Source organism: Silurus meridionalis, chromosome 20 (genome assembly GCF_014805685.1).
Source record: "Silurus meridionalis isolate SWU-2019-XX chromosome 20, ASM1480568v1, whole genome shotgun sequence".
Lineage (NCBI taxonomy): Eukaryota > Metazoa > Chordata > Actinopteri > Siluriformes > Siluridae > Silurus > Silurus meridionalis.
Window position 1 is genome coordinate 9,946,249 of NC_060903.1, and position 13,743 is coordinate 9,959,991.

Here is a 13,743-nt window from a genome sequence, read left to right on the forward strand (position 1 = left end):
AGACAGTGTTTTTGACAGTCTATGTATACGGGTACATGAAATACCTTAAGCCTGTTATATAGGAATTAAAGGCCTGTTATTTATAGGTCAGAGAAATAATCTACACACACACACACACACACACACACACACACACACACACACACACACACACACACACACACTATATTACACACCAAAATTAATCAAATAGAAGAGCACATTAAAAGTGAAGGATTTCATTCCAGTAGACTGCTTTTCTTTAACATTAGGGAGACACTAACCCTAACCCTGCTATACTGTTAATAAAATGTATTCTTTTATTATACTATATTATTTAGGTTCCCTGGTGGTCTAGTGGTTAGGATGCGGCACTCTCACCGCTGCGGCCCGGGTTCGATCCCCGGTCAGGGAACCAACCCCAGCCACTCTTAGTGCCGGTCCCAAGCCCGGATAAATGGGGAGGGTTGAGTTGGGAAGGGCATCCAGCGTAAATACATCTGCCAAATCAAACATGCGGATGATCCGCTGTGGCGACCCCTAATGGGAGAAGCCGAAAAGAAATTGTTGTTGTATTATACTATATTATTTAACTATATATTTTAAACAGTTGTTTAGTTAAAGCAAAGAAGTTAACTAAATGTATAAGGGCTGAAAAGATTCTTTGAGAAACTTGAATTTGAATACAATAATATTTTAATACAAAAAAATCAAGGCAAATTATTTGCAGAATAAAAAAAGCAAGTTGCGAGAATTAGATTCATATGGAAGACAGTTTTTCCCACATTAAAATGTTTGCTTAATTCTGACTTTTGTTCTCGCAATTCCAACTTTATTTCTTGCAATCCCTATCATTCTATCCCTATCACATCTCTATCATTCAACAAATAAAAATACAGATGATACATTTTGATAATTTTTTTAAATTCTTCTTCTTTGAATTTATTTACCCCGTATTGCATCACGCTGACAGACAGTTTATATTTGTATGTGCTAAATGGCAACCACATACTATATATATAAACCAGCAAGTCTGAAGAAATTACACAACTGTATGTTAAGGTGAGAACCAGAATCACAAGTGAACAAAAAACAAAAAAACTTTTGTTTAGTGTGTTTGTAGTTGTTAAATTTAAAAAATAAAAAGACCAGAGATACAGAAATAGAAACTGCTTTACTAAGAAGACAAAAATTACACACATTATGCCATTTAGCAAGCGTCCCTATTTAATTAACATCTAACAGTCTAATGCATTTCATATGAACAAAGAGCAAGCAAAGGACAATTCTTAAAAATGTTAATACATTACAGATTAAACATGAGTCATGATAACATCTACAATCTTCCATTTGTGGTGTGATGGTTGGCCACATGCTGCAAACATATCATCCATCTGTTATTGTGATGAGTGAGGCCAGTCTTGGAGTAATTAAAAAATGCCCACGCTCTTTTTGGTGCATAATTAAGATGCTAAGTCTTACATTCTGGCATTTCAATATAAATCAGAACAGATTGTGAGATTTATGCAGATATGGCAGTACTTGAACCTTCCCAAAGTGTGTACACAAAGCTCAGCTGCTATCAAAAGCATTCTTCTATCAGTTCATATGTGTGTATTCATGTTTTTTTGGCATGTAAGCTTTGATTTTGTGCACTTTTGACTACTACAACACATACATAAATGAGTAACATTAATGTGTATGGTGCCACTTGGAATCCATAAAGATTGTATATGACTGCAATTGCTATGAACATTTTTGCACTCAAGTCTCAATTAATACAGTATTAAAAGCTTCAACACAATACAATACTTCATGTTTACTATCTAAGCATAATGAATTCAGAAATAACACTAATTGCTAAGATGATCTTTATTTCCTGGTTACACAATTAAACTTCTGATTATAGTATGACTAAAAGTTACTTTTCTAAAATAAATGCAATGCCAATATCACTCAGATAAAGATGGGTTCCTACTGAGTCTCAAGGTTTCATCATCATATCATCTTCATTAATGGATTAACATTGGTTTTGATAACTGTAACATCCCTGGGATGAATACAGTGATCTCTGTCTGTCTGTCTGTCTGTCTGTCTGTCTGTCTGTCTGTCTGTCTGTCTGTCTACCTACCGACCTACCGACTGACCGACCGACCGACCGTGGGAAAGTTCATTTATCTTCCTCATTAATGTACACATAGCACCCCATATTGACATAAAAACACTTATAAAATTGTTGCAGATTTATTTAAAAAATGAAATATCACATGGTCCGAAGTATTCAGACACTTTGATCTAATACAGCCATGAGTCTTTTTGGGAAAGATGCAACTAGTTTTTCACACCTAGAGATTTGGGCATCCTCTGCCATTCCTCTTTGCAGATCCTCTCCAGTTCTGTCAGGTTGGATGGTAAATGTTGGTGGACAGCCATTTTTAGGTCTCTCCAGAGATGCTCAATTGGCTTTAAGTCAGGGCTCTGGCTGGGCCATTCAAGAACAGTCATGGAGTTGTTGTGAAGCCACTCCTTCGTTATTTTAGCTGTGTGCTTAGGGTCATTGTCTTGTTGGAAGGTAAACCTTCAGCCCAGAAGAAATGGATAGCACCTGAATTAAATATATGAGTGTCACAGCAAAGGGGTCTTAGATCGATCGATCTATCTATCTATCTATCTATCTATCTATCTATCTATCTATCTATCTATCTATCTATCTTAGTATCTTAGTATCTTAGTATCTATCTATCTATCTATCTATCTATCTATCTATCTATCTATCTATCTATCTTAGTATCTTAGTATCTTAGTATCTTAGTAATCAAGTATTCTACCGATTATTGCAATGATAAATCGAGTAATCGGATAAGAAGTTAATTTTCTTTATTAAAGAGCAATACTCAGTATTCTCTCTATATAAGTAACTTGTTTTCTTTTTAGGAAAAATGAAAATTTTGATTGCTGAAATTGCATATAAGAAAATCTGTGAAAACTAAACCCATTTAGTTCATTTAATTTTACATCAAAATGTAAAAAAAAATATATACATAAAAAAAATCATAAATATATTTCATATTACTCTGCACTGCATGGTATTTTCTTTAAGTTTTAGTTTAAAATTATCCCAAACTTCTTGTCTCTTTCTTTGGCCTGAATCCCATGGATTTTTTTTTTTCTCAATTCTGACTTCATTCTTCGTAATTCTTTTTTCTCGTATTTCTGACTGTTTCTCATAAACATCCGACATTTCTGGTGCATCCACGGGTAACCATGTTGTTGGCCTGAAGTTTGAAGCTGTTGATGTATGAACAAGGCTCCTCTGCTTCATCTCTCTTGTTCCGTCTCCTCCAGAGCTAATTGTTAGACAGAGTTCTCTTTTGAGGGATCTGAGGCTTAGTTTGATACCTTTCAATTCTATTGATTGTATCTTATTTAATTTTTAATGTGTGAAGCTCAAAGCTTAATGTGTAAAGTGCTCTGTGTGTAGTTAAATAGATCAAACGAATAATAATAATTTTCCTGGATTACTTTTTGTAATCGAATTACTCAAGGAATTCTCACAGCCCTAGTAGCATGTACAGTATATCATAATGACAAATACATTGTCAGAAAGCCACATTTTCAAGGAACAAATGACGATGTGATTGTGCTTAATAGGCACGGTGAAATGTTTCCCTGTTTTAAATAAGTGGACAAATATAGTACAATTAACACTTCTCTGTTGAGTTCTTTGCTATTGCAGTGTAAGAGATGTTACAGCCAAAGATTTAAACATTGTTGACATGACAAAACTGTTCTTTATGTTGTCTTGCATAAAATACTCATGATGCACTGAAGTGTAATGTGAACAACTATCACAGTCAGAAATAATGATTTATACTATTTTATAAACCTATGCACTTTTACTGGTCATTCTGTAAGACTGTACCCAGAGAGTAAGCTAGAGACATAGAAATCATCCTTTAGAAAAAGGCCTCAAAAGTAAAAAAAAAAAAAAAAAAAAAAAAAAGAGTTAGATATGAGACTGTGTGGGTGTGAGTTTTGATGCATGTGGAGGTGGTTATGTATCACAATAACACTCGCTTGCTCACATAGTTGTATTTGTTTACTTGCTCCTGATACTCATGATACACTGATGTACAGTAAGTGTGCCATTGTGTGTGTTCAAGACCCTGCAAAATAAAGCATTAAAATGAATCTATATGAAATGATGACCTGAGTTGGGATTTTAAAGATGTGATACGAAACTCTGTTTTAAATATAATCTGTGACTTTTGTGCTGCACCAAGCAAACATTAGCATTAGCATTTTAGGTTTACATTTTCAACTGAATAAAAACATTTAACATTATAAAAGTACAATAAAATAAACTTTGTAATGTCATACATTTAATGGCATATAATGAAATTAACGTTGTACATTAAATCATAACAACTAAACATGACTTTTTAAACATTTGTTCTCTGGCTATAATTAGTGTGCCCTGAGTGAAACACAAAATTATTATACTATATTATATTATTATTATACTTTTACTATATGACACTATATAATACAGTGTTGATCCTGATTTCTTATTTTTTTTGCATGTTTGTCACACTTTAATGTTTCAGATCATCAAACTAGTTCAAATATTAGTAAAAGATAACACAAGTGAACACAACATGCAGTTTTTAAATGAAGATTTTTATTATTAAGGCAAAACAAAATCCAAAACTTCATGGCCATGTGTGTGAAAAAGTGTTTGCCCCCTGTTAAAACTGTGGTTTATCACACCGGAGTTAAATTTCTCCAGCCACACCCAAGCCTGGTTACTGCCACACCTGTTCACAATCTCTTAAGAAAATCTCTAAGAAATCTCTTAAATAGGACCTGCCTGACAAAGTGAAGTAGACCAAAAGATCCTCAAAAGCTAGACATCATGCCGAGATCCAAAGAAATTCAGAAACAAATGAGAAATAAAGTAATTGAGATCTGTCAATCTGGAAAAGGTTATAAAGCCATTTCTAAAGCTTTGGGACTCAAGCAAACCACAGTGAGAGCCATTATTCACAAATGGCAAAAACAGGGAACAGTGGAGAACCTTCCCAGGAGTGGCCGGCCGACCAAAATTACCCCAAGAGCACAGCGACGACTCATCCAAGAGGTCACAAAAGACCCCACAACAACATCCAAAGAACTGCAGGCCTCACTTGCCTCAGTTAAGGTCAGTGTTCATGACTTTACCATAAGAAAGAGACTGGGCAAAAATGGTCTGCACCACAGAGTTCCAAGATGAAAACCGCTGCTGAGCAAAAAGAACATAAAAGCTTGTATCAGTTTTGCCAGAAAACATCTTGATGATCCACAAGAATTTTGGGGAAAAATACTCTGTGGACTGAAGAGACAAAAGTTTAACTTTCTGGAAGGTGTGTGTCCCATTACATCTGGCATAAAAGTAACACTGCATTTCAGAAAAAGAACATCATACCAACAGTAAAATATCGTGGTAGTAGTGTGATGGTCTGGGGCTGTTTTGCTGCTTCAAGACCTGGAAGACTTGGTGTGATCAATGGAACCATGAATTCTGCTGTTTACCAAAAAATCCTGAAAGAGAATGTCCAGCCATCTGTTTGTGACCTCAAGCTGAAGCGAACTTGGGTTCTGCAGCAAAAAAAACCCAGCAAGTCCACCTCTGAATGGCTGAAGAAAAACAATATGAAGACTTTGAAATGGCCTAGTCAAAGTCCTGACCTGAATCCTATTGAGATGTTGTGGCATTACCTTAAAAAGGTGGTTCATGCTTGAAAACCATCCAATGTGGCTAAAATCCCTCCACAGTGCTGTAACAGACTCATTGCAAGTTATCACAAATGCTTGATTGCAGTTGTTGCTGCTAAGTGTGGCCCAACCAGTTATTAGGTTTTAGGGGCAAACAGTTTTTCACACAGGCCCATGTTTTTTCACACAAAACCTTAGTTTAAAAAATGCATATTGTGTTCACTTGTTATATTTTACCAATATTTAAATTAGTTTAATGATCTGAAACATTAAAGTGTGTCAAACATGCAAACAAATAAGAAATTAGGAAAGGGGCAAACACTTTTTTACACCACTGTACATATACATACAGTACACACCTTCTCATTCAAAGAGATTTCTTTATTTTCATGACTATGAAAATTGTAGATTCACACTGAAGGCATCAAAACTATGAATGAACACGTGGAATTATATACATAACAAAAAAGTGTGAAACAACTGAAAAATGTCATATTCTAGGTTCTTCAAAGTAGCCACCTTTTGCTTTGATTACTGCTTTGCACACTCTTGGCATTCTCTTGATGAGCTTCAAGAGGTAGTCACCTGAAATGGTCTTCCAACAGTCTTGAAGGAGTTCCCCGAGAGATGCTTGGCACTTGTTGGCCCTTTTGCCTTCACTCTGCGGTCCAGCTCACCCCTAAACCACCTCGATTGGGTTCAGGTCTGGTGACTGTGGAGGCCAGGTCATCTGGCGCAGCACCCCATCACTCTCCTTCTTGGTCAAAAAGCCCTTGATGCCTTCAGTGTGACTCTACAATTTTCATAGTCATGAAAATAAAGAAAACTCTTTGAATGAGAAGGTGTGTCCAAACTTTTGGTCTGTACTGTATGTGTATATTTTACATATATACTGTATTTTATTGGACCTGTTCCTGTACTCTGCACAATAACAATGACGTTTAATCTAATCCAATCTAATATTTGACACTAACATTTTGACTCACAACTCCTTATAGGCTGTAGGCAATGTAATGTAGCCAAAATGCTGCGGTATACTAAACCTTGTATGATGCTAGAATGCTAGCATATGAGCAAATAAGCTTGTGAGCATCAGTGTGTTTTAGAGAAGCTGCAGAAATATCCATGACAGTGGTGATGTCAAAATATATTTCCACTGCTGGCCTATATAACTAGTTTCTTTCTCTTACACATACACTGGCCCAGATACCCAGAGCTTCTGGCAGTTGCCTGACTACTACTTTTGTCACCTGGGATACTTATATATACACACACACACACACACACACACACACACACACACACACACACACACACACATTCTCTTTGGCCCATTTTCTCGCAGTTATGGTAACAGTACTACAGAAGCCTTTTGGGAATGCAAGGGAACTTTCAAATTCTCTCCCTATTTAAATACATTTCTCTCACTTACACACACACAAGCACACACGTTTCTTTTTGAGAAAAGAATGAGAAAATTAGTTACTAGTTAATAAACTTAATTTTGACTTTAGGGTGAGACACTTAAACTCGTGAGATAAACGTACCCAATAATTCTATTTTATCATAACTGAAATTTCATATTCAGTTCATGCTTGTATAGTGATTTTAACAAAAGCACACTGTTGTCCAAATGCAGCTTTACAGAAAAGTTCAGAATATAAATTGAAAATTTATCTCTATAAATGTATCAACTTGGCAAACTAGAGTAGAGGTTTGCAAGGAAGAATTCCCTGAAATGATATGAGCAGGAAATTAAACCGGTTTTAAACAGTATATATGAGAAAGAAAAATTTTATTTTGTTTACTTTATAAACTGTTTACTTAGGAAGTACATATCAATTGTTTCAGCTGCAATCCATCTTCATTATTTCTTAGTGGTACCATCCAAAGTAATCACATGTCATATATCTCATGCGGGACCGTCCTCAGCAGCCTCAAGAAGTGTTCAAGTGATGAGAACTCCATATGGTTATATAGTTATTTAAAGAATTACTTTTTAACATTGTGTACCGGTACATGTTTCTGTAGTAGGTTGTGGATGGTTCGGATCATTGTTGAGATGGTTGTGGCTGTGGATTATTTTTGTTATCTTCTATTAGGATAAACAATTATGCTTATGTAATAGTGCAAAGAGAATTTTCTATTGCTCAGGAGGCTCTCCTTTAATTCTTATTCAAATTCTTTTAATTTAGTTAAACACGGGGCTCTGTGTGTGTGTGTGTGTGTGTGTGTGTGTGTGTGTGTGTGTGTGTGTGTGTGTGTGGTAGATCATATAGCTTTTATTTGTTTTTTTTTTTCTTTTAAATGGAGCTACATTATCTAGAGTGTAGTGAAAAGTTGACTCTAACCATTCAGTCTTAAATTCATTCAGATTCTAGTCCCGTGAAGTCACAGGAATTCAGTCATATTTGATTATTGAGTCTTAGAGCAGCACCAGTACTTTCGACATGGTTGTCTAACAAAGGCACATTTAGAAGTAGATTAAATAGTAATTTAAGTTATTTTCAGACTGGGGAGATGTGGTAGCTGATGTTCAAAAATGTTGAATTTAAACCTATGTATTTAGTTTACATTCTGTGGTTATTGGCCAGAACTCTGCAATCACTCATTTGCGCATTTGTGTCCCAAAAAAGCAGCTTTGCCACTGACTGAGCAGCACTAATCTGCTCACTGAACTTTACTAAATGAACCTGAATGTCACTGTTTGGACTGTCACATTAACAATTGTCCTCAGATTTCCTGCAAAGACAAAAATTTGAGGTTGGATAATATGAGTAATAACATTTCATTAACTACATCACAGTGTTTACAAAATACATTAAAGTGACCTTCCCTCGTATGCATCAGTTCTGCCTCTTACGACTAAAGATCATGAGAGCTATTTTTTTCCATTTTACCTATAGGTCTACGCAAATCAGAATGTTTCATGTGTCCTGTCTTTCACTGTTTTTTAAAAAATGTATTAAAAACTCTCAAATAACAATTGACTTTAAAAAATATTGCTACATTTCTGATTGTAACTCAAATAGATAACTACAACAGGCTTATCAGTCATTTTTCTTTACATGGAAGAGGAGGCCAATAAGTAATAAAGCAGTGCCAAATTAGACTGATCATAAGACTGAACGCTGCTATTAAGGAGTCCATCATCTTCACTTTTAAATATAAATTTTGCAGCAAAAATCCTAACCCACCTGAATTCTTCATTGAATCGAAGTTAATAATGCCAGATGTATGCCAAATTAGTAAAAGCGTAAGTTTTACCACCAAGTTAACAGTCCATCTTTTCTGCAGCTGCTTAAGTAGACATGTGACTCATGTGAGAAGGAAACTTTTCATCCATTGTTGTTGTTTTTAGATTTTTTTGTGGACTAGATAGAGAGCTTGAAACTTCAGTCTCCATGGTAACATTGCGTAGGAAGCAGAGAGGAGGCAGGTTTCTTCCGAGTCATTTCAGATAGCTTGCAAAGACAGAATGTTTGAAACACATCATACCAGAAGGCAGACAAGCAAAAAACAGGTTTAGCCTTTTAATCTAAAGAAATAATACATGATCTTTCCACACTGTCGTTGCAATTCAACTTGAATCCAGTGACAAGCATGCTGAGGGATAAATCCCCTGCTGTTCTGCTGCATGTGTGCACACCAATGTATTTGGTCCTGCAGTGTGTGTTGTCTGGTGAAGGATAGTGGAGTTGTGTAATTCAAATGTTATGTAATCCACAGTCAGAGAGCTGCAGACTGAGGGAAGATTAATTTTGTTTGCTATTATTCGCAGTAAAACATGAAGATTCAAAGACAATTTGGCCGAGTTTAAGTTATTGAAGAAGTTTGATGGTTTGTGATTTCTAAACCAAGTCAATTGTTATTTTAGGGTTTTTCCATGTAATAACAGTATAAAGCTGCATTCCCTCGAGTCAGATACAACATTTCCCTTAGTTTTATAACAAAAAAGGATCTACTGAGTAAAAAATAGCATTTATTTATGAATAATACACAATAACACACATTTTCTTGTTCTTTTTTCAATTTTTAATGCATCATTGAAGTAAATAATCTGTAATTAGACACAACCACCATGCCAACCCACTGGAATGTGTGCCGGATATATCATCTTCTTTCATAAAAAAAAAAAAAAAAAAAATGACTGGAGTTTGTTAGAGTCTCTACTGGAACTGGGTTCTTTGGTTAGATTAGAAAAAGGGGGCATTTGGGGACCAAACACTCAGACTAGATTAGGCATAAATATAAAGTAAACAATACAATTCTGACTTCTGCTGTATTTTTGTTAACAATAAATTCATATGATTTTTAGGAAGGCAACATCGAGTTTAGGAGGTGACTTTAAATCTGACATTGAGCAAGTAACATTAAACCAGATGGAATGAAGTAGGAGGATTCCATAGTCACTGTTATGTTTCTGTCATACACACTGGCAACAAGTTGATGTAATAAAGCATCTGGAAGTCTTGAGTTGACACTTAAATTGCACTCAACAAAGACGTTAATGTAAGTTTAATGAAAATAATAGCTGGTAAATGTCAAGTGCTGTTCTACACTCTCCTTTTTTGTCTGTCCTCCATAATGAGGGATTAAGAGGAAAATTACATCTATTGCATTGTTGGTGTAAATGTGAGTGTTGTACAGTCAAGGTCAAGATATAATAAGGGGCGCATTTAGAACTCTGTGTGTGTTTGAGCTTTCTTGCCTTTGCTAAGAAGTATGTGAATGAAGTATTGTCCCATCATCACAAACGATCTCTGCTTAAGCTTTAGAGTTGGGCTAAGCTAAAACTCTTCAAGAACCAATGAAGTAAACTGCTGTTGTTGACTTGTATTTGTATTTATTTTTTCATTGTATTTATTAATTGTTAATGCCTGGGAAGCCCAAGAGATTAATTCTATAGACCTCAAGATCATTACATTTCCATTACTTTTCAAATCCAATTTTAATGCACAAAATGCAACTACGTATGCGTTAGCAAGTTAATTATATGTGGAGTAAGTGGAAAAATAAGTACTGTGGTAGGAAGTGATGGTGAAGGCATTATGTTACACAATATGGGCAGAACAATGTGATGTGATCATCACAAATAGATGTACTTGCTGAACATCAGGACTTGTTTGTTCTGTTTTCTTGTACACTAGTGGTTTCTTTCATTTTTCTTTCTATGCCCAATACTTGTGGATTTGCTCTGATCAATGTTCCTTCTTGTCTCATTGTGGCTTGCTTTTCTCCTAAAGATAGCTCTCTGGACTTCATTGTGATTAAAGTTTTAACAGTAATTCAGGAATCAAGTCACATGTTCAAATATTTGGATATTGGGTCCCAAAGCAAAATAGTTTTTGTTACTGTTCTAGTCAGTTCCAGTCTCTCCTGTCTTCACAACGTTAAAGACTTTATATAGAAGTTAGATATCCTGTTATATTGGTAAATTCAATAACATTGAGTATGGTGGTCCATTATAACTACATAGAATGATTAATCACAGGACAAAGTGCACTTTCTTATTTGGTAATTACACTTGTGGTATGAAGAACTCCCTAAGAAGACATAGACTTTCTACTGTCCTAAAATGGTTTTTAGGCATCCGAGAACATTTTGAAGATTATTTTAATTGGATTCCAGGTTTAGACACCTGGCATGCTTTCGTTTTCACGAAAAATGAAAGGATACAAATAGTCCTATTTCAGTCTCTTTCCTTTTTCTCCTTTTTTCTATTTTTTTATTGTAACCATTCATTGTCCTTATCCTCACTCAATATGTCTTATGCCTTATGTGTCCCTTAGGGCAAATAGATGATTCATAACTAATTGTTGTATGACACACAAAGACTCATTTCTTATTTTAAAAAATCTTAAACTGATGTTTCACTTAGTATGGATTACTTATTATGTATGGACTCACTTTTGTTGTCAGTTATTTTGACAGTAATGGCTGTGTTGTTATTTTTAGTAAATCTATACTGCTACACAAGCTGCACATTGACTACTGTAAAATATATTAAAGTTTCATTTCTATACTATTGTCCCTTTAAAACATATAATGAAATGTTTGCTGAAATGTAAGGGGTGTACTCACTTTTGAGAGATACTGTTTGTAGTTAGATATGGGTAGGTAGATATCTGTAGATATATTTTTCTGATGACTCAACATTTTTTCCATCTCCTGTTTTTCTACAGATCAGTCGGGTCCTGAAGCCTGGGGGTCGTTTTGTCTCAGTGACTTTTGCACAGCCACACTTCAGGAAGAAATTGTACGCTCGCCAAGAGTACGGCTGGTCCATCAACCACTATCACTATGGCGACAGCTTCCACTACTTCCTTTATGTCCTTTCCAAAGGGAAGGAGCTCAGCCCAGAAGATGCTGCATTGGAGAGGAGGGCGCAGTCCCAGACAGAAGACCTGTCCAAAGTGGTCATATTTCAGGAGGTTGAAAATGAAGACTTCCTCAGTAACATTGGCCTATAAAAGCCTGGATGTTATGACTAACTTTTTATGTTTTTACTATAGATTTACTGTACCAATGTTTTATGGATTATGATTTTAGAAATTAGATTAGAAAAATCTCGGGTTCTTAAGACATTACACTTTAGAGTTGTACAAATGCATTGTATTCATGTGAGATACTTTTAGCTTTTGATGTGAATTTGCATTCATAATATTTTATGCAATGTTCATGACAGTATGAATTTTACTGAATGTAGGGTTTTCATTTTTACATTTGCTAAATTTATAATATTGTAATGTGAGGGAATTTTTCAAACATAGTCTTAAAATATTCTCCTGCTTGTCTCCTTGCCCTTTTCATGGATTCTTTTTTGTGGAGAAAAAGCTGAACTCATTTGTCATGTTTACATAGAGGTCACCCGGTCATAGATGCATTACCAAACAACAAAATTCATTTAGCCATTTTCAGGAAACGGGGTGTGTGTGTCTGCGCAGATTTTTCCTATTGTAAATGAGGTTTAAATATTGTACTGGCCACCAGGTCTTAGCAACAATGATTAATAAACCAGAAATCATTTATTTTTAATTTTCCTCTGAAATCTAATTACTAGCTATTTTTAAAGGCTGGAAAAAGGTGCCCACATTTCAGCGCTTCCTGTGCTGATGTACTGCAGATCAGAGCAGGATTTGCAGAGTTTAGCCTCATCTTTCAGTTGGAAGAAGTGACACTTTTGATATGATAAAACAGATTTTTAAATGATACAAGCTAAAGTAGATTTACTCCATGACTTTACATAATCTATTGCCAAAATATAACCAGAAACCTTGAAGTGACTTTTGGTATTGCAAAATCTTATTCTTAATTAATAATCTGCAATCTGTATAATTTGTATATTTTTTTATGTACTAGAGTCTGCAAAGATTTTTAAAGTGCAATGTTAGAAATGTTACATATAAAAAATATGAAAATAACCTGAACCTCTTTCCTTTACCATTCATTCTTAAACAAAGGGAGAAAATGTACTAGGTTTTGTTAGGTGCCAAAAGAGTCAGGTGTCAAACATCCTTTAATGTTTTAATTGCATTGATATCTTCAAAAGATTCAGTTACCTTGGGACAGTTCTTGTTTAGTGTTACCTATAATGACTCAATAAAATGGTGGTCTGCGTCCCTGAAGAGCATTGTAGTAGAGACATGCACACCTGCACTCAGATATCTAATCCTTGGAGTGATTAACATGTTATACTGTAACAGCTAAATAGTTGTAAACAGGATTTTGGTAGTTAAAAATTGTAGTGAGCTGCACATTGCTAAAATACTATGAATTGCTAACAAATGCTATTGATTTATCTTATTAAACTTTAAGCTTTGCTGAGCAGTCCATCAGTCAGAGATGCGTGATGATTCATTAAGTTGCATAAAGGCCTTTTCATCTTCTGTACAGCAGCATTGAGTTATAGTGCTGTATCAGGTGAGCTGTGGGTATTATGTATCAGCTGATCCTGTCAGTTTTTTTTTTTACTAACTCATCAGACTGCTTTGAATTATGGGGTTTAGG

General features: G+C 35.1%; 1 protein-coding gene across 1 annotated transcript in view; it reads left to right on the forward strand.

Annotated features, from left to right (window-relative positions):
- ece2a (endothelin converting enzyme 2a) overlaps positions 1–12,771 on the forward strand; it is a 73,952-nt gene extending 61,181 nt beyond the window's left edge. The window contains exon 3 of the mRNA XM_046877224.1: positions 11,919–12,771. Coding sequence (XP_046733180.1) covers positions 11,919–12,206 — 288 coding nt within the window. The 3' untranslated portion in view covers positions 12,207–12,771. The remainder of the gene's footprint in view (positions 1–11,918) is intronic.
- Positions 12,772–13,743: the final 972 nt, after the last annotated feature.